This window comes from Nansenia antarctica (assembly GCF_963989245.1).
Source record: "Nansenia antarctica genome assembly, chromosome: 8".
Lineage (NCBI taxonomy): Eukaryota > Metazoa > Chordata > Actinopteri > Argentiniformes > Microstomatidae > Nansenia > Nansenia antarctica.
In genome coordinates, this window is record NC_137678.1 from 56,141,616 (window position 1) to 56,167,310 (window position 25,695).

Consider the following 25,695-nt stretch of genomic DNA (forward strand, 5'->3'; position numbering starts at 1 on the left):
AACCCTCAGATTCCTGGGACATCACATGCGGGATGACCTGGCCTGGAAGGACAACACAAAAGGCACCATCAAGAGGGCACAACAGCGGCTATACACCCTGAGATGCCTCAGGAAAGAACACAACAAGCAGGAGATACTGGTGGCCTTCTACCGCGGCGCAGTGGAGAGCATCCTCACCTACGGCATCTGCAACTGTTTTTTTTTAGTCTTTTTTTCCTAGCACCAGGGGAGCCCCCCCTCCTAAATTTCGTTGTATGGTACCTGTACTGTATTAATGACAATAAAGACCATTCATTCATTCATAAATAGGGGGGATATAAATAGGGGGATAAGTGATTGGTAGGAATCTGAGAATGTAGTCACAACATACACTGTAATAAACATACCTTGTTTGTCTCTCACACTACAGATAGGGAATGTCTATCCTTCCCAACCATACTAGGAGATTTCATACCATATCACTGATATTATGCCTGGCAAAATAAGGGCTATAGAGAAAAAGTCCACATTGTTTTTGTTTTTTTAAAGCAAATGGTTTCTGTCATTATACGACAGCCCTCTCTCTCTCTCTCTCTCTCTCTCTCTCTCTCTCTCTCTCTCTCTCTCCCTCCCTCCCTCCCTCTCTCCCTCCCTCCCTCCCTCTCTCCCTCTCTCCCTCTCTCCCTCCCTCCTTCTCTCCCTCTCTCCCTCCCTCCCTCCCTCTCTCCCTCCCTCTCTCCCTCCCTCCCTCTCTCCCTCCCTCCCTCCCTCCCTCTCTCCCTCCCTCCCTCTCTCCCTCCCTCCCTCGAAGCACGAAGGAACGTGCTTGTTCCCTCGTAAGACGGTTTCCATGGCAACAGGTTTGGTGAGCGAGCCAGCCAGGGAACCAACCAAGGTCTGCATGCAGCACAACGCTTGCAATGCATCATGGGAGCCAGGCTATGATAGCGTGTGTGTGACGGTGGTTTCAGTAGCACAGCAGTAACAGAGTGGAGCTCGTAACACACAACACTTCAGGGACTCAGACGCAACTGTAAATAAAGACAAATCCTTTGTGATGATGTCAGTGCTCTGCACTAGTCACAAGACTATACTGCTCCCCTGGCAGTGTCCTAGTGCTGTGTGTGTGTGTGTGTGTGTGTGTGTGTGTGTGTGTGTGTGTGTGTGTGTGTGGGTGTGTGTGTGTGTGTGTGTGTGTGTGCATGATTCAGCTGACCGGCTGATAGATGAAGTCACTTCGGGCCAACCCACATAAGGTCAACGTCAATATCAGTCTAACTGCATTTTGCAGTAGTGTGGTGGTGGTATAGTTAAACTATGTTAAAATTCTAGTTGTTAGTTTTTTCCAGTAGCTTACACTTGTATGGTAAGATACTGTCCCTACTAACGTTTTTTCCAAAAGAAAACAAAACGTTAATGGTATTTATAAACTATTAATCCAGCCCTTGAATTTCAAATGTCCGTACTGTTGCACCCCTCGTTGCCTCTCTCACCATTTCTCACAATGTTTCTCTCAGTGATTTTAGAGTGTTTCAGTCTTCCTACCAGGGTTGCCAGATGGGATTGACAATTTCCAGCCTAACCACAGTCTAAAAAACGCTAAATCCACCGAAAACCACCAGCCCAAATCCAATATTGTCCGAAAACCGCTAATTACTTTTGGGCAGGTGCCCATCTCCTGCCCCTAAACTGTATGTCTGTTAAAAACCTTACATTGTAGCTACTAGGGGGGGTGTTTTAACTTCACACATTTCATAACTTTCAGGCACTGACATTTTGATGCCGTCTAAATGCTATTGATCCAGCCCAACCCGCCCAAATGCTTTATTTCCGGCCCAGTGTGATCAAAAGTAGCCCATTCGGCGGTAACCCACCCCATCTGGCAACCCTGCTTCCTACCATGCTGATCTCAATCAAGCTCAGCGAGCTTGGTGACCATGGTTACCTACTGTACTGTAAGTCACTCACACAGCTTTGCTTATGAGGTATAATCTGCTCAGAAACAGCCAAAGATTAACAACGCTAGAACACGCAGAAAAGAAACAATATTTTTTTATTAACGAATGACAGAGGGGTGACATTAAATAAGATGGTTTTCTTTAATAAAACATGTTAAAGAATGATATTGCTTGATATACACACACAGTACATAGTCAAGCACTGATTATTAGTTCAGTCATGTTTGTGACATTGTTTTTTAACCCGTGTCTTATAAACTACAACTCCCAAACTCCCAAGGAACCTGAGTCTTTTCAGTCTTTTACATTCAGTAGCTGCTCTCTACATTCAAATCCGTTCACGTTGTAAAAGTAAACTACAACTAAATGTAATGTACACAATCCACTATGGATGTATATCCCGGTACTACCACAAATGTATAGAGTATTACTAGTACCAGTTGTAGGCTACAATAATAGTCATGTTCATCCACGTCCAATATACCGGAGAGGAGACACACAAGGAGGAGTATTATCCGACACGTTGGGTATAAGACATGCTCTGTCTGTAGGAGTGTCAGGGTTAGCAGTCGGGGGGTTTGAGTAGCAGTGTCATTGAGTTAAGCAAACTGGCGGCCAGAATCTGAATGAACTAGACCTGTCTGTCTGTCTGAATGAACTAGACTAGACTGTCTGTCTGAATGAACTAGACTAGACCTGTCTGTCTGAATGAACTAGACTAGACCTGTCTGTCTGTCTGAACTAGACTAGACCTGTCTGTCTGAATGAACTAGACTAGACCTGTCTGTCTGAACTAAACTAGACCTGTCTGTCTGAATGAACTAGACTAGACTGTCTGTCTGAATGAACTAAACTAGACCTGTCTGTCTGAATGAACTAAACTAGACCTGTCTGTCTGAATGAACTAGACTAGACCTGTCTGTCTGAATGAACTAGACTAGACCTGTCTGTCTGTCTGAACTAGACCTGTCTGTCTGAATGAACTAGACTAGACCTGTCTGTCTGTCTGAATGAACTAGACCTGTCTGTCTGTCTGAACTAGACTAGACCTGTCTGTCTGAATGAACTAGACTAGACCTGTCTGTCTGAATGAACTAGACTAGACCTGTCTGTCTGAATGAACTAGACTAGACCTGTCTGTCTGAATGAACTAAACTAGACCTGTCTGTCTGAATGAACTAGACTAGACCTGTCTGTCTGTCTGAATGAACTAGACTAGACCTGTCTGTCTGAATGAACTAGAATTCACACAATAGACGTTTTTTACTGTTGTCTTGGAAAGTCTGGTGCCAATTGGCGGCGATTGATTGAAATTCTATACCTCAATACCCGATATTGTTGAACTGAACTCTCTCTCTAACCCAGTAAACAAAGAGTCCAAAAGACGTCCTCAGGGAAGCCGGAATGTGGGTTCAGATGACGTCTTTCTAGGACGTCCAGATGCCGTCTTTAGGACGTCTTATGGACTACAGAACTACAGAAGACGATTCTGTAGTCCATAAGACGTCCTAGAAATACGTCATCTGGACGTCCTGGAAAGACGTCATCTGAACCCACATTCCGGCTTCCCTGAGGACGTCTTTTGGACTCTTTGTTTACTGGGAGATCAATGGTTCTGATTAGGATGAGGCAGAGAGGTCTGTATGTCTGGAAGGGGGGGTAAGGTGGTGGTGGTTATGGTGGTGGGGAGGGGAAGGGGGGGGGTGTAGCTGAGGTTGGTCTACTTGAACTGGCTGATGGGCGGGGGGATCTTGATGTCCTGGCCTCTCTCCAGCTTCTTCTCACATTCTATCAGGTAGTTGACCCCGTCCACCACCGTCTGCACCAGCTGGACCTGAGACACACACACACACACACACACACACACACACACACACACACACACACACGCACACACACACACGCACACACACACACACACACACACCAGTAGTGAGGAACACTGCTCTATGTCTGCAGTCTAACCCTAACCCTGCACAGAATAAGTCCCTTTGTCTTCCTTAATCTATGTCACTCTCTTTCTCTTTCTCTTTCTCCCAGACAGACATGACAGCATGACTGGCTACACAAGAAGCTACACAACCCAGACAGACAACAGCCAGTCTCTCTCCTCTCCTAGGCCTTTCAGTACAGTCCACGTCTGCAACCCAATAGTCTACAATGTGACACGTTCTAATGCTCTGGTCCTCATGTCGGGAAATGGTAAATGGACTGCACTTATATAGCGCCTTTTATCCAAAGCGCTTTACAACGGCCTCTCATTCACCCGTTCACACACACATTCACACACCAATGGCAGCAAGCTACCATGCAAGGCGCCGGCCCCGCTCATTGGGAGCAATTTGGGGTTCAGTGTCTTGCCCAAGGACACTTCGACATGTGGCCAGCCGGGGCTCGAACCGCCGATCTGCCAACCTTGCGATCATTAGACGGCGGCTCTACCTCCTGAGACACAGCCGGCCCTACCTCGGGGTGTGTGACAGCCCCCTACCTCTGACTTCCCCAGGCGGTCCAGGTTGGAGATGTCGAAGGTGCTCCCCACGGCGGCCGTGTCCACCCCCCCCGTGCCTCGCTTCTGCAGACGCAGGTTGTCCAGGATCTTAGAGAAACGAGGGTCCTAGAGTAGGGGGGCGGGGGTAGAAGAGGGGTAGTCAGGGGGGGACAGGGTTAGTGGGTGTGGCTGGATAAGTGAAATAAGCATTGAAATGTTGCTGTTTGGGTTTTTTACTGGTCACACTGGTGGTGTGAAGGTGCAGGTGTGTGTGTGTGTGTGTGGTAATAATAATAATAATAATAATAATAATAATAATAATAATTCATTGTATTTATATAGCGCTTTTCCAGGGCTCAAAGACGCTGACAATATGGGAAAAACTGAAAACACAGAAACAACAAGCAACAGATAACATGAGCACATAGAACACAGAGTTAACGAACAGGGAACAATTAACACCGCAATGTCCAGGGGGGGAGGGGGGTGGCAGGGTTAGGGGAGATGGTTAGGGGTAGGGGAGGTTGTATGCGTGGGAGAACAGGTAGGTTTTGAGGTGGGATTTAAAAGTGGAGAGTGAGGGTGAGTCTCTGAGTGGTTGGGTGAGAGAGTTCCAGAGGCGGGGTGCAGCTCGTGAGAAGGCACGATCTCCCAAGCCTTTGAGTTTCGAGGGTGGGACAGTGAGGGGAACAGTGGATGAGGATGGGAGGGTACGGGTAGGGCAATGGGGGAGAAGGAGATCAGTCAGGTAAGGGGGGGCCAGGCTATGGAGGGCTTTATATGTGAGGAGGAGTACTTTGAATTTGATACGTTCTTTGATGGGGAGCCAGTGGAGAGAGTGGAGGACAGGAGTGATGTGGTCACGGGACCGGGTGTTTGAGAGCAACCTTGTAGTACCTTGCTGAGTCTGGGCAGTTTGACGTGGTGTGAAGGTACAGGTGTGTGTGTGTGTGTGTATGTGTGTTACCTTGCTGAGTTTGGGCAGGTTGACGTGCACCCCTGCGCGGAGGCCGGTGCCCAGGTTAGAGGGGCAGGTCAGGACGTACCCCAGACGCTCGTTCCACATGAACTCCCAACCCTTCTCCTGGATCAGCTTCTCCACCTAGGACACACAGGGACAACGGATCTGAGTGTGAGTGTGAGTGTGTGTGTGTGTGTGCCTGTGTGTGGCACACACAGACACACACAGACAGACACACACACAGACATACACAGACACACACACACACACACACACACACACACACAAACACAGACATACAGAGTCAGACACACACACACACACACACACAGGCACAAAGTATTTGAGTGTGAGTATGTGTGTGTGTGTGTGTGTGTGTTAAACAGTTAGACATACACAGACACACATACACACAGATACACACACACACAGGCACAAAGTATTTGAGTGTGTGTGTGTGCCTGTGTGTGTCTGTGTGTGTATCTGTGTGTGTGTGTGTGCGTGTGCCTGTGTGTGTCTGTGTGTATGTCTGACTGTTTAATAACAGTCCTTGCTTGACATTTGGCATCTGTTGTGTCCGTCTCTTAATGTGGAACTTGGAACACTTAGATAAATAATTAAAGTATTTGTAGCCTTTTGAAAGAATGCAAATATGTGTGTGAAGAGGAAAGAAACTGCCCCCCCATACCCATGCCCGCTGGCTGACATTACGACATTATGTTATTTCTCAAGCTTGAAAACATCCGATACACTATTGGTGGGTTGGTAGATAAAGCCAATAGAGCATGGCAGCCCTTCATGACATGTCCTGGATAAAGCCACCACAACGTGTGTGTGCGTGCGTGCGTGCGGTCACTCACTGCTTTCAGGCCTGTACAGAACCTCTCAAACACTCTCTTCATGTTGCCTCCCTTCTCCATGGAGATGACGCGGGTGTGGTCCTCCTCGTTGATCCAGATCAGGAACGTCTTCTGGTTGTTGTGCCTGCGCACGGTCAGGTGAGGTGAGGGGGGTAAACACAGCGCCACGGTCAGGTCAGGTGAGGTGGTAAACACAGCGCCACGGTCAGGTGAGGGGGGGTAAACAACGGCCAAAGGAGAGAGCAGAGCAGAGAGGGTTACTCAGATTATTAGATTATCCACCATGCATATCTGAGAGACTGATCTCTCTCCCTCTATACCCATTCTCTTGGCTCGGTAATCTCCTCACATTATTATTATTATGAATCCTTTATTTAACCAGGGTAGTCATATTGAGACAGTAGCCTCTTTTTCAAATGAGCCCTGGCCAAGAAAAGCAGCACTTAGTTAAAAAAGACACCACATACAGTATAAAAACATACAATATACAACATAACATAACAACAAACAAGCAACAGAAACAGTGAGCAGACACAGGCTATAATTCACCGTGCATATCTGAGAAACTGATCTGTTTTACCACTGGTCATGGTGGTGGCTGTGTGTCTAATGTCAATAACCACGTTGGTTTGAGAGGTCTAGGAGGATACTTCTACAACAGCATGTTTGGATACTGGATTCTGATTGGCTAGCAACAGTGGTAAATATCCCAACAACCTTCAATTCAGACCGCATTTCCAGTATCAATGCACCTCCCAATCAATCTGATTAAGAACACCTGTGCTGACCTACAATGCAATGGTTGATCTGGTTTATTATTCTGTGGCGGAAGAATATATGTATTCTGAAACGATTAATGATTGTAAATAAATGAATTTAATGTTACAACTGTGTATTTTTTATATTATGTGGTGGCTGAATTTACCATTCGAGGGCGGGGGTTGTGAAATGGTAAACAGACTGACTTATATAGCGCCTTATTCCAAAGCGCTTTACAACGGCCTCTCATTCACCCATTCACACACACATTCACACACCAATGGCGGCAAGCTGCCATGCAAGGCGCCGGCCCGCTCACTGGGAGCAATTTTGGGGTTCAGTGTCTTGCCCAAGGACACTTCGACATGTGGCCAGCCGGGGCTCGAACCGCTGATCTGCCAACCTTGTGATCATTAGACGGCGACTCTACGTCCTGCACCACAGCCACCCCCATGTTGTGGAGACACTTACCACTGGTACAGGGTTGTGGCACGAGGCGCAATGTCTCCACAACCCCCTTCCTCTCATGGTAAATTGCTTACACAGAGTGCTTGGTGCCCTTGTGATCTCAGATGGGATTTTACAGAACTGCATTACAACCCTCCCTCCACTTAGCAGTGCATTATATCTCCCAGAAGACCCCCTCCCTCCACCCGCAAAACTGTTAAGAGTTTTAATGAGCTGATGGATGGATAAGTCCTGGAGAAAGGAGAGCAGAGTGCGAGGGATGAAAGGATGGGGGCGGGGGGGGAGATGTCAACTGAAGAACGGACGGGAGGATGAATTATTAAAGAGAGGTTGGCAGCCTGGCATGCTGTGGGCATCGGAGGGAAGGGGCGGGAAGGGCGGGGGAAGGGTGTCCGGTGATCGATCCTGGAGTGAGCCGTGGCTGGGGCTAGCTGTAGCGTCAGGCTATTTCTGTAATGCTGAAGGGACGTTGTCTGCACTGCTAATGCACCTGACTTTGGCTCAGTGTGGAGAAGCTACTGGGCACAGGGTTGCCAGATGGGATTGACACTTTCCAGCCTAACCACAATCTAAAAAACTGCTAAATCCACCAAAAACCACCAGCCCAAAACCTATATTGTAAGAAAACCGCTAATGACTATTGGGCAGGTGCCCATCTCCTGCCCCCTAAACTGTATGTCTGTTGCCAATGATGTTTGTAAAATAAAAAAAACCCTGCACAACGTAATGTCACACATCATCATCAATGTTTATCTTCCTCTTCCCTGAGGAGTAGTGTTTGGGATCGAGCGGTGCGTACCAGATACCACGAGCATCTGGCCAATCGCGAGCCATCCCAGAACACGTCAGCAGTGGGGAGACGGGTTTGTCGAACAGGAAGTGGTCCTACATGAAACGCAGGAGAGACAGGAAATAAAAAGGTTTTATGGAAGGGAAGAAGACATGTTCATGGGTGCAGCTCAACAGTCTAAAACGGCCTCCTCTCCTCTGGTTCACTGATCTGAACAGACTGTTCCCTTAACGAACACGGCAACGCAACATGATGAGCCACATGAAAAAGGTCTGGCGGAATGATGAAATGTCATTCTTCACATTAGCTAATCTCTGACGGTAGTCGCCCCACCTGCTTGTGCCTATGTCATATTGCTTAAGCCAGGCAGACACTGCTCCTAGCAGCTGGAATCGCCTACGTTAAAACTGTGAAAACCACAGTGTCCGCCTGGCTTTAGTCTACCTTTAAAATCTTAGTAGGAGGGTCTAACAAGCTACAGTTCTGTACAGTACAGTAAACAGTTACAAAGGTAAAACTCCTGACAGATGGCATTACTACTGGCATAACACCTGAGGTCTCTGTGGATTTACCTGCTCAGGGACTGCTGATGCAATTTAGCCATTTACCCAGCTAATTCAGGGAGAGTCAATGACTGTCCATTGTCCCTTTTACAGGGTTCCCGCGCTGGTCTTAAAAAGCCTAAAAGTCGAAAATCCAGCAATCCAATTCATAAGGCCTAAAAGGGCTCGAATTTCAGTTATTCGGTCTAAAAACGAGGTGCTAGGTCTTAAAAACGAGATTCTGCAAGGAAATCAGTCCGACCACATCTATTTACGCGGCAATTAATCAAGCTGGAACCAAAACAAAATCCAATTCGCTTCCTTTTTTGTCTGTATGGCAGTGAAATCCCTGATTTCATCACCTTGAGGATGACATAAAACTAACATATGGTGTCGCGAATAGGTCAAAAATTAAAAATAAATAAAGTCTAAAAAGGTCTTAAATTTGACTTGTTGAAACTTGTAGGAACCCTGCTTTTAAATAAACGAATAAATACAAATAATAATCCTCACGTCAATGAGCTGCTGCTGCTCCTGGTCGGTCATCTGGGTGAGGCTGTAGTACTTCCCCTCCAGGTCCCCCTGCAGGCCGCCGAGGGCGTCCACCACCACGCGCTCCACCTCCCTGCGCTCCGCCCGGGTGCAGGCGGGGGGCAGGCTCAGCCCCCGGATGCTACGGCCCGTCCTGACCCGCGAGGAGAGCACGTAGCGGTCGTCAAAGTTGCCCGAATGGATCTGACAGAGAAGAAACAGCTTGTTTGAATTACTCCCTTCTGGACAGCGGTACAGGGCCATCATGTCAAAAACATCACGCCACTTGAACAGTTTCTTCCCCAAAGCCACAGCCCTCCTCAATATCTCCTGATCATCGCACCTTGCACTTTCCATGTTTTTTCCAAGTTATCTTTATAATATATAAACAGTATATTTATTCACTGGTATTGGTACTGTATATATTGTGTGTCTTGAGTATTGTTGTGTTGTGGTCTTGTTGTTGTATGTACTGCAGCTTGTTCAGCATGGAGAATACCAAGTCATGTTCCTAGTGCACTGCACATGGCGAATAAAGTTGAATTGAATTGAATTGACATAATAGTTGACATAATTATGAAGTTCCGTAGATATTATAATACAGTATAGTCAACAATTTAGAGGAAAAATCAACATGCCCTGTGTTTCTGACAGAATGTATGGTAGACAGACGCTACATCAGTGTATTGTGTATATTGTGGAGTTGCACCTCTGCGCCTCTACCTACCTTGCTAGAGTCCAGGTCAGTGGGGTGGGTCATGGTTTTAGGGTCATACCCGTTGTGTCTCTCCTTGATGATAGGGTCCAGGAGATCTGCAAACACCTGAACCCAAAATATGTCTTATTATATAACCAATATAAAATATATATATATTACATACCAATTTGTTGTTGCACATAAGCTGACAGGAGGGTAATACTGTGCCCTGTGTAAATAAGGGACAGTTAAGCATTTTGTCTTCTTTTGGCACTATTCTACTGTATCTGTCTGTATCTCTGAGGTCCTCTAACACGGGCCTCCTCATCCAACCCAGCGTCAAACTCCGGACCTTTGGGTACAGAGCCTTCAGTGTGGCAGCCCCCCCCACCCTCTGGAACTCTCTACCCAAGGATATCCGCGACTCTCCAACCCTGGACATATTCAAAGCTGCCCTTAAAACCCACCTATTCACCATTTAAAACCCACCTATTCACCATTTAAAACCCACCTATTCACCATTGCTTTCAACCTGTAGCCTGCATGTCAGCTTATTAGTTCATTCTGCTGTTTCACTGTTTCTTGTGTTGTGTGTTTGTCTCTCTGGCTCTGTTCTGTTTGTCCCATTCCCTTGTAAAGCGACCTTGGGTTTGTGAAAGGCGCGATATAAATTGAAGTTGAATTGAAGTGAAATCTATGTATAGATTTTTACACTTTTTTGACATAGTCCCCCTTTTTCAGGTTACGGAAAAAAAAAATGGGACAGATTAATATACCGTCCAAATTAATGTTTAATATTTGGTCGACAATATTTGGTCGACAATCCTTTACATGCTATTACTGCCTGAAGTCTGCAATGCATTGACGCAATGCTGGATATCTTCAGCAGTTACATCACAGTGTTTCCTCTATATGCATTTATTGGTGGCGGGCCGCCACGAATGAATTTCCTCCGCCACAAATTGATTCAGTCCACAAAAAAAACAAAAAAATAAAAAAATAAAATCCACCTCTGAACATTTTAGCTGATTAAAATATATCTGATCCTAGATCAGCGCTATAATGGATGTTGACTATAAGTGCACCTAAATCCACGCCCATCTCTCTCTAACCGCTGATCCAAAATCAGATTAATGACATTAAACATTCAGTTGACGACGTGACACAAGGGCTACTCCTGATTGGTCTAAATGTGAACCGGCATGAGAACCGTGCAGACTCAACCATCCCTGCTGAAAAACTGTCACAAATTGAAGAACTCGCGCAAGTTGGAAACACTGGGAAACTTTCGCCAAGTTGGACATACTTTTCCAGTTGTGTTTGAGACGGAGCCAAGACTGCTCGTTTGGAAGGACATTGGATCCGTGAGTAACGTAAACCTTCAGAGCTGATGGATGGAAACCGGTATCACAAGTTTATATTCTGTATATTTTTTATTTTTTTTTGCCATCCCCTCTAGTTTTGGTTGAAATTAGGTCGTTGTTTTGAGCGCGCGTGCCTGGAGGAAACACTGCATCTGCGCTCCCTGTCTAACGTTATATATATATATATCTAACATTACATGTTATAAGGCTGATCTGTGCATGATAGTGCTGCATTCTGACATATTTCTTGTCGCATCTCCCCCCGTTGATGGCACATGACGCTATAGTCAGTCCCAATGGTCCAAAAGTCAAGTGCTTCGTAACACAGACGGGGTGAATTTCATGAATGAAAGTGAAAGTTCTGTCACTAAACGCCGTTACGTATCCTCACACATGTTTAAGTGGGTATTGCGTGGGTAAAGTGAAATTACGTCTTTGTTTTGAGCGGCAGTGCGCGTTTTATGCTGGTGCGCGCAAAAGAGGACCCCCCCGCCACTAATGTAAAAAATCCTGGAGGAAACACTGCATCATCAATTAAGATCTTAAGACAATCTTCTGCCTCTCATCCACATTTTCCACACTCCTCAACCCGCCTCCTCCCCCTCCTCCTTCCTCCCTGTCTGCCGGTGACTTTGTCACCTACTTTGAGAAAGAAAAAAGGTTGATGACGTTAGCAGCTCCTTCTCTCCTCCGTTTCCAATGACCTCCTTCCTTTCTTTACCTCCGTAATCAACTCCTCCTTATCCACAGGATCTGTCCCGGCTGCCTTCAAGCCATGTCAAGCTTCTCCTCAAGAAACCCACCCTTGCCCCGTCTTATGTTCACAACTACAGACCGGTATCCCTTCTCTCCTTATTATCTAAAACCCCTGAACTGCATCTAAACGACTGACTGACTATCTCCATCAGAACAACCTCCTGGACCCACCAATCTGGCTTTAAGGCTGGGCACTCCACTGAGACTGCTCTCCTTGCTGTCACGGAGGCCCTCCACTGAGACTGCTCTCCTTGCTGTCACGGAGGCCCTCCACTGAGACTGCTCTCCTTGCTGTCACGGAGGCCCTCCACTGAGACTGCTCTCCTTGCTGTCACGGAGGCCCTCCACTGCTCAAGTTTCCTCCACTTCTCCTGGACCTGTCTGCTGCCTTCGACACAGTAAACCACCGGATCCTTCTCTCCATCCTCTCAGAACTGGTAATCTCTGGCACTGCACTCTCCTGGTTTGCTTCCTACCTGGCTGATCGCTCCTAACAGGTGACTTGGAGAGGATCGTTGTCTTCTCCACGAACCCTCACCACTGGGGTACCACTGGGCTCTGTCCTAGGGCCCTTACTGTTCTCCCTCTATGCCAAGTCTCTTGGCTCGGTAATCTCCTCACATGGGTTCTCCTATCACAGCTACGCAGACAACACTCAACTCTTCCTGTCTTTCACCCCCGCTGACCTACATGTGGCAACACGTGTCTCTGCGTGTCTCGCTGACATCTTTACCTGGATGTCAGCCCACCATCTCAAGCTCAACCTCAACAAAACTGAGCTACTCTTCCTCCCTGGGAAAGCCTGCCTTCTCCAAGACTTCTCCATCACAGTTGAGAATTCTACTGTAACCTCCTCCCAGACAGCCAAGAACCTTGGAGTGATCCTGGACAACCGCCTATCCTGTGCGGACATCGCAGCGACGGCACGCTCCTGCAGATTCTTCCTCTACAACATCAGCTCAACTCTTGATCCAGTCACTGGTCATCTCCCGCCTTGACTATTGCAACGCACTCCTGGCTAATACCACTGTCACATGACCAGCGCACTGACAAATCGCCTTCATATAACTGAGCAGAATCATAGCTGTAACAATGAAAATAGATAACCTCATTATAGAGACAATTAGGAAAAGTTAGAAAATGAAGGACCCCTCCCTAACCTAAAATCAACCCCCATCTTGTTGCAGTGGCCTCAGTCTAAATCAGGACAAGACAGGGGAATTAGTGAGTCTGTTCTTCATACTCAGATTAAGCATAGATCAGATGTTAATAGAATAGACCATGGTGTGTGGCCTGGGGTGGTCCAGTGGTCTAGCACCATGGCCTGGGGGGGTCAACTGGTCTAGCACCGCGGTCTACAGTGCACACATATGCCCATGTCGGCATGGGTTTGAATCCGGCCCATGCCCTGCTGACATGTCCTCTCTCCCTTCTTCTCCTTACTTTCCTCTCTCCCTTCACTGTCTAATGAAAAATAAAAATATGAGTGGGACTGCCCCACTAAGAAAAAAAAAGAATGTATGATTATGATTCTAAGTGTATTATATCTGTGCCCATGTTACATCCCAACTTCAAACAGATGCGTTGCGTGATAGCTAAAAAGGTTCAAATAGTACCTCTTTCATGAAAAGGTTCCAACAAGAATTTCGTTTAAAATGGCTCTATTTCATGACTTTGTTGCACCTCAATGGTGCCATAAAGAATCCCTCAGAACCTTTTTTTCCAAAAGTGTACACACAATTCCATTACACTCTGTGACCTACAATTAATACTTAGAGTCCCTCTTGGAGATGTATCAAGAGAATCAATAGGGACAGATCCTGTGGATAAGGAGGAGTTGATTACGGTGGTAAGTAAGAAAGGATGTCAGAGGAAATGGATTGAAGAAGAGAGGAGGGGATGGGATCGCGAGGGCAGGTGGTTGCCCGCTTGGATGTGATCAGTGTGAGAATCTCATCAGGGAGAGACTTTTTTTGGAAGTAGGTGACAAAGTCATGAATGTCATGAATGTGCTGCTGGATGTAGTCTGATCCAGAAAGACAAGTTTCTCTCGAACATTGTTGGCATACTGCATAGATGCAAGGCAAAGAATGTAGATAGGCCCTTGCTGGTTGGCCAAACAATGCTATCAACATTTGTGACCTTAAACCCGCCTGATATACATTTTAAGAATTGTTGCCAATAGACTTGTATCAAAGATGAGTTGAAATAATCACAAAATAGTTCTGTACAGTTCAGTTTAAATACAAATATAATAGGTATGCGTAAAAATTACTTGTAATTGCACCAATATGGTTTAATGATAAAAAAACGGTGATATACGTTATGTTCGGTAACGTGTCCTTATTATTATTTATTTTTTAAATGCCGGCCAAAAAGGTTGAGTCAGCTGATAATAATAATTCATTGTATTTATGTAGCGCTTTTCCGCCCCTCCCCCCTGACCTCGTATGACTCCTCGTCCCCGGCCACCATGCCCACGGTCTTGATGAAGGGGTGCCCCGGGTTGTCCACGCCGGTCTGGATGGCCTCGTCCAGGGTGTAGCCATTGGGCGTGTGTTTGTCACACAGCTTGGCGTAGATGGCGGGGGTCAGGTGGCTGGCCATGCAGTTGTTGTGCTTACGCAAGTCGGGGTACTCCGCACTGTAGGGAGGGGGGGGGGGGCACAGGCAAAGTTAGTCATTGCCAGTTGCCACTGAAGAAACTAACCGTTTTCATTTATATAATGACCTCATCAAATAGGATATCAATCTATTATCCATCTCATCATCAAATAGTATATCAATCAATCTCATCATCTATAAAAGCACTAAGGGCGTTCTCCAGCCTACCTACCTGCCCTTTGACATTCACAGTGGCTGGCTTACTGCATGTAATGCGTGTGTGTTTTACACCTGGCAGAGAGTGCTGACATGACGGAAACTTCACAGTATTTAGGCGACAGTGAGATTACCATTATGCATCGGTTTCGTTTAATCTGAATGTGCGCGTATACATCTCAACCGCATAATCTTACAAGAGACACGGGACAATAGAGACTAGTTTCGAATTTGACCACAACAGTAAATGGGTCAATGACGAATAAGGCTTCTTAAAAGTTTTTTTTAAAAACGTTGTTCAAAATACATACAATTTATATTTTTGAGTATGTGACAATGTGCTTAAACATGCCGCATTTGTTAATTTGTTTAAATATTTTTTTTTACTGTATTTCTAACTTAATTGCTCAAAAACTGTCAGGTGGCGCAACCAATTATTTGTAAAAGTATTTATATTTTCCTATTATTTCTTTATTAAGTGAAATCTTTGTCATGTATCTATTATCTATATCTATCTACAGTATGGGCCGGTTTCAGAGACAAGGCTTAAGCCTAGTCCTGGACTAAATCACACTTTCAATGTAAAATCTCCATTGAAGATGTTTTTTAGTCTAGGACTAGGCTTAAGCCTTGTCTGTGAAACCGGCCCTGAATCTATTAGACAAAAAAAAAAAAAGTTTTTGGGCTGCTTTTTCCTTCACTGACAGTGGCATCTAAAATGATTAAAATTAAAGACATTATAATCGTGAAATGTTTAAAAGTGTTAATATATATTTAAGTAGACACAAATACACATTTTAGAGCATCTTGGAGCTTTAAATAACATTATTTATTCCATATAGGGCCGGTTTCACAGACAAGGCTTAAGCCTAGTCCTAGACTAAAAAACATCTTCAATGGAGATTTTACATTGAAAGTGTGATTTAGTCCAGGACTAGGCTTAAGCCTTGTCTCTGAAACCGGCCCTATATAGTGGCATTAATTGTGGTTGCGCCAACTGACATACCGGTTGCACCAGCTGACTTTTGCCACTGATTTCAAACAGGCTTCTACTTGGACACCTGCATTAGCTTTGACCTATGCTAGCAATATCATACAAATCATTTTAAAACAGAATAGTAGTTTTATGATAAAATAACATTTTCCTAGTTTTACATTGGTTGTACCACCTGACATGGAAAATATACCCTCCTACCTCTGAGGTGAAACTATCTATTTTTATCGATATTTGAGAGCGCTCTACAAATCTTTTCACTCAGCCACAGATGTCAGACAGGGTCCTCTGGATGATGAAACATTTGGCTGATGCAATAGTCTCTTGATTTCAAAATAAAAGTCCCATGTTTACGGTTGTGCCACCCTGACATTTGAGGAATTTTTTTTACGGGACAAAAGTTCCTCAATTATCTCAATAGCTTTAAAACTATTGTTATTTGTAAATGTGTGTTTATTTGAAAGGTTTCAAACATAAAATCATGACACAGTATTTTATATTGAATATATTATTATTAAAATACCACTTTTAACAGTGTTCTTAATCTGTTCCTTTGTTGAGACGGTTGCGCCACCTGACATTTTGGGGGTTTGAGATGCTAAAACACAAAGTAATCCATATTATTAGAATGTACTGACAATACATTCAAACTAACCATGTTGTATAGAATAAAATCATATATGACTTGAATTGATTAATCTATTTTTAAATGGAAATAATATACATGACACAAAAATATGCACGTCACGTCATTGACCCAAATGCGAAATTTTGTTTGGGAAAACAGTAATTCTAGGATTTATGCACACAGAAATACGCAATTAGGGTAGCCTATCACTATGATTTATAATGATACGAGCATGGGCGTCACCACCATATATTTGGGGGGGGACGTGTCCCCCCCACCTTTGAAACAAGGTCGTTTGGACCCCCCCACATTTGCCATCAAAAATATGTTGCATGACTGGTCAGCATTATTTTCATTGCTTCACAATCAAATCCGTTCCACTTTATGAGTAGGGGATTGCCCATATCCAGAAATCCACTCCGTGTTTTACTTCTGTTTTTAACACGGCAGCAGCAGCATCAGACACGCACGCAGATTCAAAACATTCAGACTGAGGCAAGATATTTAGATCATCCACCAAGATGGATATAAGGAATTTCTTTTCTAAGAAGAGAAAAGTAAGTCAAAGTCATCCAAGTTTTCCCGTGAGTGGCCAAACAGCAACATTGCGTTCTCCCAAGGTCAAACACAGCCAGCTTTTCTGATAAGAATGTTAGCACCTTATGAGACATTCTCTGTATTAGCAATAGAATTAGCATAGCCTACTAGCAACCAAATACGAGCTAGATCAGCTATATGGCACTAGCAGTTTTGTTAGGCATTACTAGTGCGGTTAGACATGTTTAAATGCAGAACAGACACAGGCGAAATGTCATCAAAGGCACAGAATGGCGACAAACACCTCACAGTGCTTACCTGTCCTGTCATTATTGCATCTCCTGCCCGTGTTCATTGCCCTGAGCATTTGCACTATTTAATTTGGCCATTGCACCCACCCAAAGAATCAATTTTGCATCTGATTGCTTGAGCTAGGGTTAAAAAAGAAGAAAACACCTGTTCCATTTATTTTTCTATTTCTAAAATGCTTGTGATTGTATTTTTTGTATTGATGATTGTATTTCTATGTCAAATGTTCTATTAGAGAAAAACAATATGAACAAGTGCTCAATGCATCCCCATTTCTCCTGATGGGTCAATGACGTGACGCCTACTTTTTCTGTCCAACTGAATTTTTTACCTTAAAAAAAACATAAAAATACATAAAAAGATAACATGTATGTCTATTACCTTCCCCATATACATAACCACTCTAACTTCTCCAAACATTTTAGTTATTGGTAATTTTTCTGCTATCTGAAGTGTCAAAACATCATGTGGGGCGACCGTCCAGCCTTGACTTCTATTTAGACAACCGGTTTAAAATCACTTTAAATCGATTTAAATATATCCCTTGCTCTATTTGGCATAATTTCAAACATGTTTTACATTAATTGACAAAATTATTAAGCATTTGCACTTATATTTCCATCATAAAATACAAACGAATGTTGTCCGAATATGTTAATTTTATGAAATATCATCTCGGGCGACCATCAAGAAAACACAATTGTGGGACTTTTATTTTGAAACCACCTCAAGGACAGATGTTGCATCCGCCAGTCACATGTGAAGGACCCAGAGAAACAACTGGCATGTTAGTAAGTCTCTCTCATATTTGCAAATAAATCTATTTTTTAACTGCTGTCATGTACTTGCCACTTTTGGATATCATGTGGGACGACCCCCACAAAACTGTGAATAATACGTTTTATCTGCAAATCTATATTTTGATGATAAATTTGATAGTGACATGTGGTAAGAAGTAGCTAGTTTGGTTTCTGTAGCTAACTGTTAGCCTGTAATATTTGACTGAACTTGAAAACATCATCTGGGGTGACCTAGTATCATGTGGGGTGACCACTGCTGAGTGTCTTACATGATAGATATACGTCCTGTATTTGTAGTTTCTGTATATTTATATTTTATTAATGATTTATATACATACAGTTCTTTGTTTTAGCATAACTCTTTGTATACTTTAACACATATTTGTCTACATTTCAGTCATTTTCCATTCCTATTTAGGAATTAACGTTTCTTTTTGATTATTGTGCAATCTTATGAAAGAAATGTAAAAAATTGTATAGCATGACATTCCATTTAGGTAATTGTAGATGTATTAGTTATGTTTAACTAGTTTAACCTATTTTCTAGATGGCACCACAAACAAGCAAACAGAAGACTGCTCGATACAGGCAGCGGGTCAACGCAGACCCTGCAGCAAGAGCCGACTATCTTGCCAGGAAAAAGGAAAGATAAAAAACTATAGGTAACATGCAGTAGGCTATATCTTTCTCTGGTGTATTTGGAACTGTCATGTTAGTAGGATTAGGAATGACCTTTTCTGTAATATCTTGAACTTAAGTTTGTATGTAAGTTAGGCCACCAGAATGCTTCTCGCGTCTCGAAGCTGACTTGCCAAGATTGCGTAAAGTTCAGAAATGCCTGGGGGCTCATTTATAAAAATGTACTTGAACGTCATCTTTAACTTGCACGTAAGCACATTTTTCTAAATGGACGTAAGCATTATTTATAAAACGGGCTGTGCTTGTTTAAAATTGCGTACGTCTGTCGTACGTACTTCCGTCTATAAATAACAAATATACTTGAAATTGAACGCAGGTGAATGAGCTTTGTATTTACGCCCTGTGATAGCGGCTCAATTATAGCAGCTGAATTAAGCCAAGTGCTATAAATAGGCTTGATTGAGGTGTTGAGCAGCACCTTTGACGAGTTCACATGATGGTAGACAAACAAAAGAAGAGAAACTTTACTGAGGAGGAGATCGACTGTCTTATCAGAAATAGATGCGCGGTCGCAAACGCTCGCCCCCGAATTCCCCCGATCACATCAGGCAGGATGCGGCTGAAGGAGGGCTGGGATATACCCGACTGCCTTTATCACGCCTCAATTTAGAATGATTACACCATACAATAGCCTAATGGCATATAAAGGAAGACTGAAATACAATCATAAACATCAGTTCCCTTTAAATCTTGAATTAAACTAATTTTCTCGGCTGATAACAACATTGTTAATTTTATTACGAGCCACTTTCACTTCGCATGAATTACAGTTAAGTAGGCATTAACGTGTTCGAGTGCGGCTCACATGCCTGTAATAACTTTACATAACTAGTAGGTAATGTGCGTACGTCAAGTCAAGACCTGACGTAGAGCTACGATCGTTTCCACTGTCAAATTGACTCACGTTGACATTTTATGATTCACTATTTTGACATGGTTTTCTACGTACGCCAAGGGTAAGATCACATTTTATCCAGATTCTATAAATGAGGCCCCTGGTGTTAAAGAAATGCCTGCAGTTTACCATGAGTCTGGTCACAATGATTAGATGGTCATTGGTCACAATGCAATGAGTAAGGAAAATGAAATGGCAATAAAATGGGGAAATAAAGGAACAAAAAGAAAATGGAAGTGACAAATGAGAATGAAATGACAATAGCAAAGACAATGAAATTACAGTAACAATGAAATGGAAATAGCCTAGTTTGTTACATGCTGATGTTCCTAAACATCGTTTTAATGTAACAAATGATCCACTGCTCCAACCAGCCTGTGTTGTAGGTCATATACAGGGAACTGATACAACTGTGTTGTAGGTGTTTAGTGTTGATTTCATCCATGCAACTATGTTGGTGTTTATTGTTTATTGACTCTATAGAACTGTGTTGGTGTTTAGTTTTTATTCCATATACAACTGTTTACTTTTTATTGACTGAAATTGTTGATCCCTGTGCAATGTGACTACCAGGGTCCACAAAAGTGATGCTACTTAACCCTCCTTCTCTCTCTCATAGATTGACAAAACCAAAGATGAGATGACAAGGATGTGAAAATTTACATTTGTGAAATATTTGTTCTTGAAGAAGTTCCTGAAGCATATAATGTGCATTGCACTAACTTTTTAAATGTTTAATGTTTTTAACATTTGTGATATTTGAATGTTCCTGACGAAACTTGTAACCTACGCGTTTTACGTTTTACATTTTTTTAGTTCTGTGAAATTTGAATGAATTTAAGAATATTTTTGACTTGACCACTTGAAAAGATTGTAATAAAAACTTTGTTCCGTTTTCTTTAGTCTGAACTGTATTGTGTACATTTTAAATAGACTTTTAACTACCTGCGGTTTTCTCATCATTTGGGGCGACCATCTGTCATGTGGGGTAACCAACTATTGGCAATTACTGTACTAAATTCAAAATAGAATATCCATCAGTTTTGGCTCAAATATTAATCAATTGTATACTATGCTTAAGTGGATATTATCTGTACACATTTTAAATCAGTTTTATGGGTTTTAGAACAAAAATGGGTATTGTAACTGCATTACGAGGGAGACACTGCCATTATAGAATAAACTTGTGAAGTCATGGTTTACAAAAAATGAAAGGGCACACAAGCCTGTCTTTCTTAAACAGTTTATTTAATTACTGATACTTGTTAAAATATTAGTAATGTTAAGGAAATATATGCATTTTTAGATCAATTACGGTCGCCCCAAATGACTTTTTTTTAAGGGCGTGTCCTATTAATTCAACTTTAAAAACACTAAAATCTCTTAATTTGGGGTTTTTGCATAAATGCATGTGTACACTACATTCCAAATGTTTGAATAATGGCCAAATATATTGTTATTGTTAGTATTTTAAAATTGGCCCATTCAAAAGTCTTATCCGTCAATGACCCTGATATAGGTGGTTGAGAGTGAGAGTGAGAGTGAGTCAGAGGCAGGGGCAGCAGGCAGGGGCAGTGGAGACAGCTCTGTTGCTGAGGTAAGTGCTGAAAGGTGACAGGCAGTTAAGGAAAATTTAGCATTGCTTATTATTATTATTATTAAATATTATTATTATTATTATTAATAATAATAATAATAATATTTTCACAATCTTCTAATGCCCAGTCCCTCAGTATAAACCAACTTTTGCAAAGGCATAATTTAGCATGCCTGAAAGCATGAAAGTTTACTGTGAATTATGAAAATTGATAATCAAATTAAATGAATGGACAATTTCATTCTTATTTTAATTTCTAGGAACAGGAGACATTAGATACGGAAGAGAGAGAGGGAAACATTGAGAATGAAGAGAGAGAGACCCATTCTGATGGAGATGCAAGAGAGAGGGATGTTGAAAGAGAGGAGGGTGAGAGAAGCCAGTCTGAGAGAGACGAGGGTGAGAGGAGCCAGTCTGAGAGAGACGAGGGTGAGAGGAGCCAGCCTGAGAAAGAGGAGGGTGAGAGGAGCCAGCCTGAGAGAGACGAGGGAGAGGATGTGTACCACAAGGCAAATCAACCTGACCCGAGAGTCATTCCACCCCAACGTCTGCTGAACAAGACTCTTACCTTTCAAGAAAAATGGTTTAGGGACTTTCCTTGGGTTCATTATGTGCCAAATGCTGGGGGCGTGTTTTGTTTCTATTGTAAAGAAGCATTCAAAAGGCAGGCAAGCCCTCTTGTGAAAAATGTGGATCTAGCCTTTGTGGTTTCTGGTTTTAAAAACTGGAAAAAGGCCATTGAAAAATGTCGAGCCCATGAAAATAGTCATGCACACAAAGTTGCTGTTACAACTCACACACACCTTCACAGGACAATAGAAACACAGTTATCATCAGTTAAGATGCAGCAGCAAAGAGAGGCCAGATCTTGTTCGCTGAAAATAATGCAATCAGTTCGTTTACTTGCCCGTCAGGGTCTAGCATTACGTGGACATAAGAGTGATGGGGGAAACTTTGTTCAGCTACTGAAGCTTAGAGCAGGGGATGATGAGGTTCTAAAGCGTTGGCTCAGTAAGGTTTGTCACCATTACACAAGTCCAGAAATGCAGAATGAGATGCTAACTATTATGGGCAACTCCGTTCTGAGAAATATATCAAAGGAAATACATGAGGTGTCCACACTCATGTACTCCATCATAATTGATGGAGTACAAGATTTGTCTGGGAATGAACAAGAGGCCATATGCCTACGCTATGTAGATAGTGATTTGCTACCTCATGAGGAGTTTTTGGGCCTCTATCAAGTCTCCTCAACAACAGGGAAAGAGTTGGCTCGGATGGCAACTGATGTCCTCCTTCGATTGAACCTGCCCTTATCCTGCCTTCGCGGGCAGAGCTATGATGGGGCAGCCAATATGGCAGGTGGAGCTAAAGGCGTTCAGGCAGTCATAAAAGAAACACAACCTCTTGCTCTCTACATTCATTGTGGTCCTCATTGCATTAATCTGGTGACTCAGACAGCCTGTAGCACAAGCACTATTGTGTCTGATGCGCTGGATTTAGTCCACAAACGTGGCAATCTGTACCATCTATCTGGGAAATACAAAACCATATTTAAGGAGGTTGCCCAGTCGGAAGCAGGGAGTTTCAGAACTCTGAGGCCCCTCTGCCCCACACGATGGCTCATGAGGATGGTAGCTATCCAGGCAGTTGTAGACCAATACGAACATATTTTGGTCAGTCTTGAGGAAATGGCACATGGCTCCTCTGACACTTGCATAACTGCAAGAGGGCTTCTGGAGAGGTTTCAGAAGGGGCAGGTTTTGCTTAGCCTGATTATGGCCCTTGAAGTTCTAAAAGAACTTGAATGTCTCAACCGCTCCCTTCAAAGCAAGACAGTGAGTGTCTCAGGGATGCTGGCTGCGGTTGATTGTGTGAAAAACACAATTTGGGTAAAGAGATGTGATGAAAAAGTTCATCAGATATACACCAAAGCCTGTGACATGATCCAGGAGTTGGACATAGAGGCTGTTAAAGGAGCACAGTCTAATACTGTGCTACTGAGATGCTAACCCGCGGACTCTGGTTGACGCGCCGTGCGTTCTAGTTTGATGTGTTCTGTTGGTTATACACGATCCGTAGTCATTGGTTTGCTGCACAAAAAACCTTTATTGCGTACGAATGTGCCACATTCCATTTGGCTTAATCACTGGTATAAAAACGATAACAACAACAAACTCAGCGCCATTGCGGTCAAACCTATTTGCCCTTCCGGGGTCAACACCTGACGATAACAACAATTGTACTACCTTATAAAGACCTGCCTCAGGTATTGTGACAGCGCCACCCCATGCCCACACAGTGAATTACCACACATATGACAGGACCATATTTGGCTCTTACAGAGGCTATCCAGACTCCTCATATCCGGAGACCCCCAAAGCGCTTCACAGGAAATGCACCAGCATTTAGGCCTACCTCCCCTGAGGAGTTCTACAGGATAGAATTCTTTAAAATGCTGGATGTAGTGGAGATCCAGTTGACAAGGCGCTTTGACCAAAGCAGCTTCGAAACACTCAGTCTACTGGAAAGAGTGTTAATAACTGGAAAGGTGGAGGATGTGGATGTGGTCCGTTCGTACCCAGAACTAGACCGTCATTCATTGGAGGTACAGCTAGCCATGTTCAAACTTCAGTATCCCTGCAGCACAGTCAGTGAAGTGGTGGATACACTGAGAGCTATGCTGCCAGAGGTTCGAGGTCTGTTCACTCAAGTAGAGGTGTTGGTCAGGCTTCTTCTTGTTGTGCCATGCTCCTCAGCAGAGGCTGAGAGAAGTTTTAGTGCCTTAAGAAGGCTCAAGACGTGGCTGCGCTCTTCAATGTCTCAAAAGCGCTTGAACAATGTGGCTGTTTGCCACATCCACCAAGAGCATCTTGACAAACTTGACTTAAAGGAGATTTGCCAGTCATTTGTGTCTGCAAATGACAAAAGAGGTCACACTTTTGGAGCCTTTGTATGATGTCTTATGTTCTAATTGTAGAAATCCTGCTGTATGCATGGTACAGATAATAGAGGATGCAGAATATGATTATAGGAGGAGATATGGAACATTTAATGAAAGGACAAAAAAGGGGAATCTTTGACATTTTGGGGAAAGAATGGAGTAAAAGCAAGTCTTTAACAGGTTGTATTGAGTTATAGTTGAATGTTCTGCAATGCACTGAAGAGGGCTAAGTTTGATTGTAATAGGCTCTGAGTAGCTTAGGTACATATTTTATGTTTCCTCATAACTTTTTTTTCAATTTGTTGACTCAAAGTTACCTCATTCTTTTCTAATTCACTCTTTGATTCTTTTTGAATCTTCATATTTAATAAAGTACCTAAAAAGTGCCAAGTGTCAGTGTCAGGCCTCTGTGAGTTAAACCAAACCATAATAGTAGTCAGTAATTGCAGACCATGCCAGCTCCAAGGAAAAACTAAGAAAGAGGGAGATTATTTTGGGTGTAAAACGCACAAGAATGCAGGAAATTGAATCTACTATTTAAAACATTTCGGGGGGTGGACCCCCAGACCCCCCGAAAAATAAGTGTCCCCCCCACATTCAAAAAGCTGCTGACGCCCATGGATACGAGACCCATGCAACCCAGGCAACCCATTAACATTTCATGAGATGAAAGATTGGTGGCAATTGTCACTGATAAGAAAAATATGACTAGTAAAAACAACTGACTGAAAAAATACCAATTTCATTCACCACTGCTGCTGAAATATAACGGCTCATCTTTTCACCCCAATTGTTTTAACGGCTACGCCTTTAATCCTGCATGATTCTGTCATGTATGACAATATCCCACGTCTCTCTCTCTCTCTCTCTCTCTCTCTCTCTCTCTCTCACACACACACACACACACACACACACACACACACACACACACACACACACACACACACACACACACACACACACACACACACACACAGTTTGAAATCCATAAGACAATCCACGAAGGGATAACGGGGTGTGTAAACCCGAGGCATGTGTGTTACCTGGCGGGGTATACTCTCCGTACTTGCGACCCGGCAGTGACGGCATGTTCCCGGCTCAGCAGAAAGCCCGCTGTCAGAGACCCGGCTCCGACTAAGGACAGTATCCCAACATTTCGTTTGGAGGACAAAATCCTGGCGAAGTTGTGTGCCATTGTGTCTAACCGTTCGAGGTGTGGGTGTGAGTGGACGTCTGGAGGAGAGTCCTGGTGATGATACCGCCTCTGAAATGATCGAAAAGCAGAAAGAAAGGATGAGAGAGGAGAAGGAGGAGGG

General features: G+C 43.5%; 1 protein-coding gene across 1 annotated transcript; it reads right to left on the reverse strand.

Annotated features, from left to right (window-relative positions):
- Positions 1-3,657: 3,657 nt before the first annotated feature.
- On the reverse strand, positions 3,658-25,574 carry LOC308163236 (creatine kinase U-type, mitochondrial-like; the record flags this gene model as incomplete). The annotated part of the gene is made up of 9 exons (XM_080537416.1): positions 3,658-3,771; positions 4,429-4,554; positions 5,396-5,530; positions 6,250-6,373; positions 8,276-8,361; positions 9,322-9,543; positions 10,067-10,162; positions 14,602-14,800; positions 25,423-25,574. 9 exons carry the CDS (start codon positions 25,572-25,574, stop codon positions 3,658-3,660), a joined length of 1,254 nt encoding a protein of 417 aa, XP_080393542.1.
- Positions 25,575-25,695: the final 121 nt, after the last annotated feature.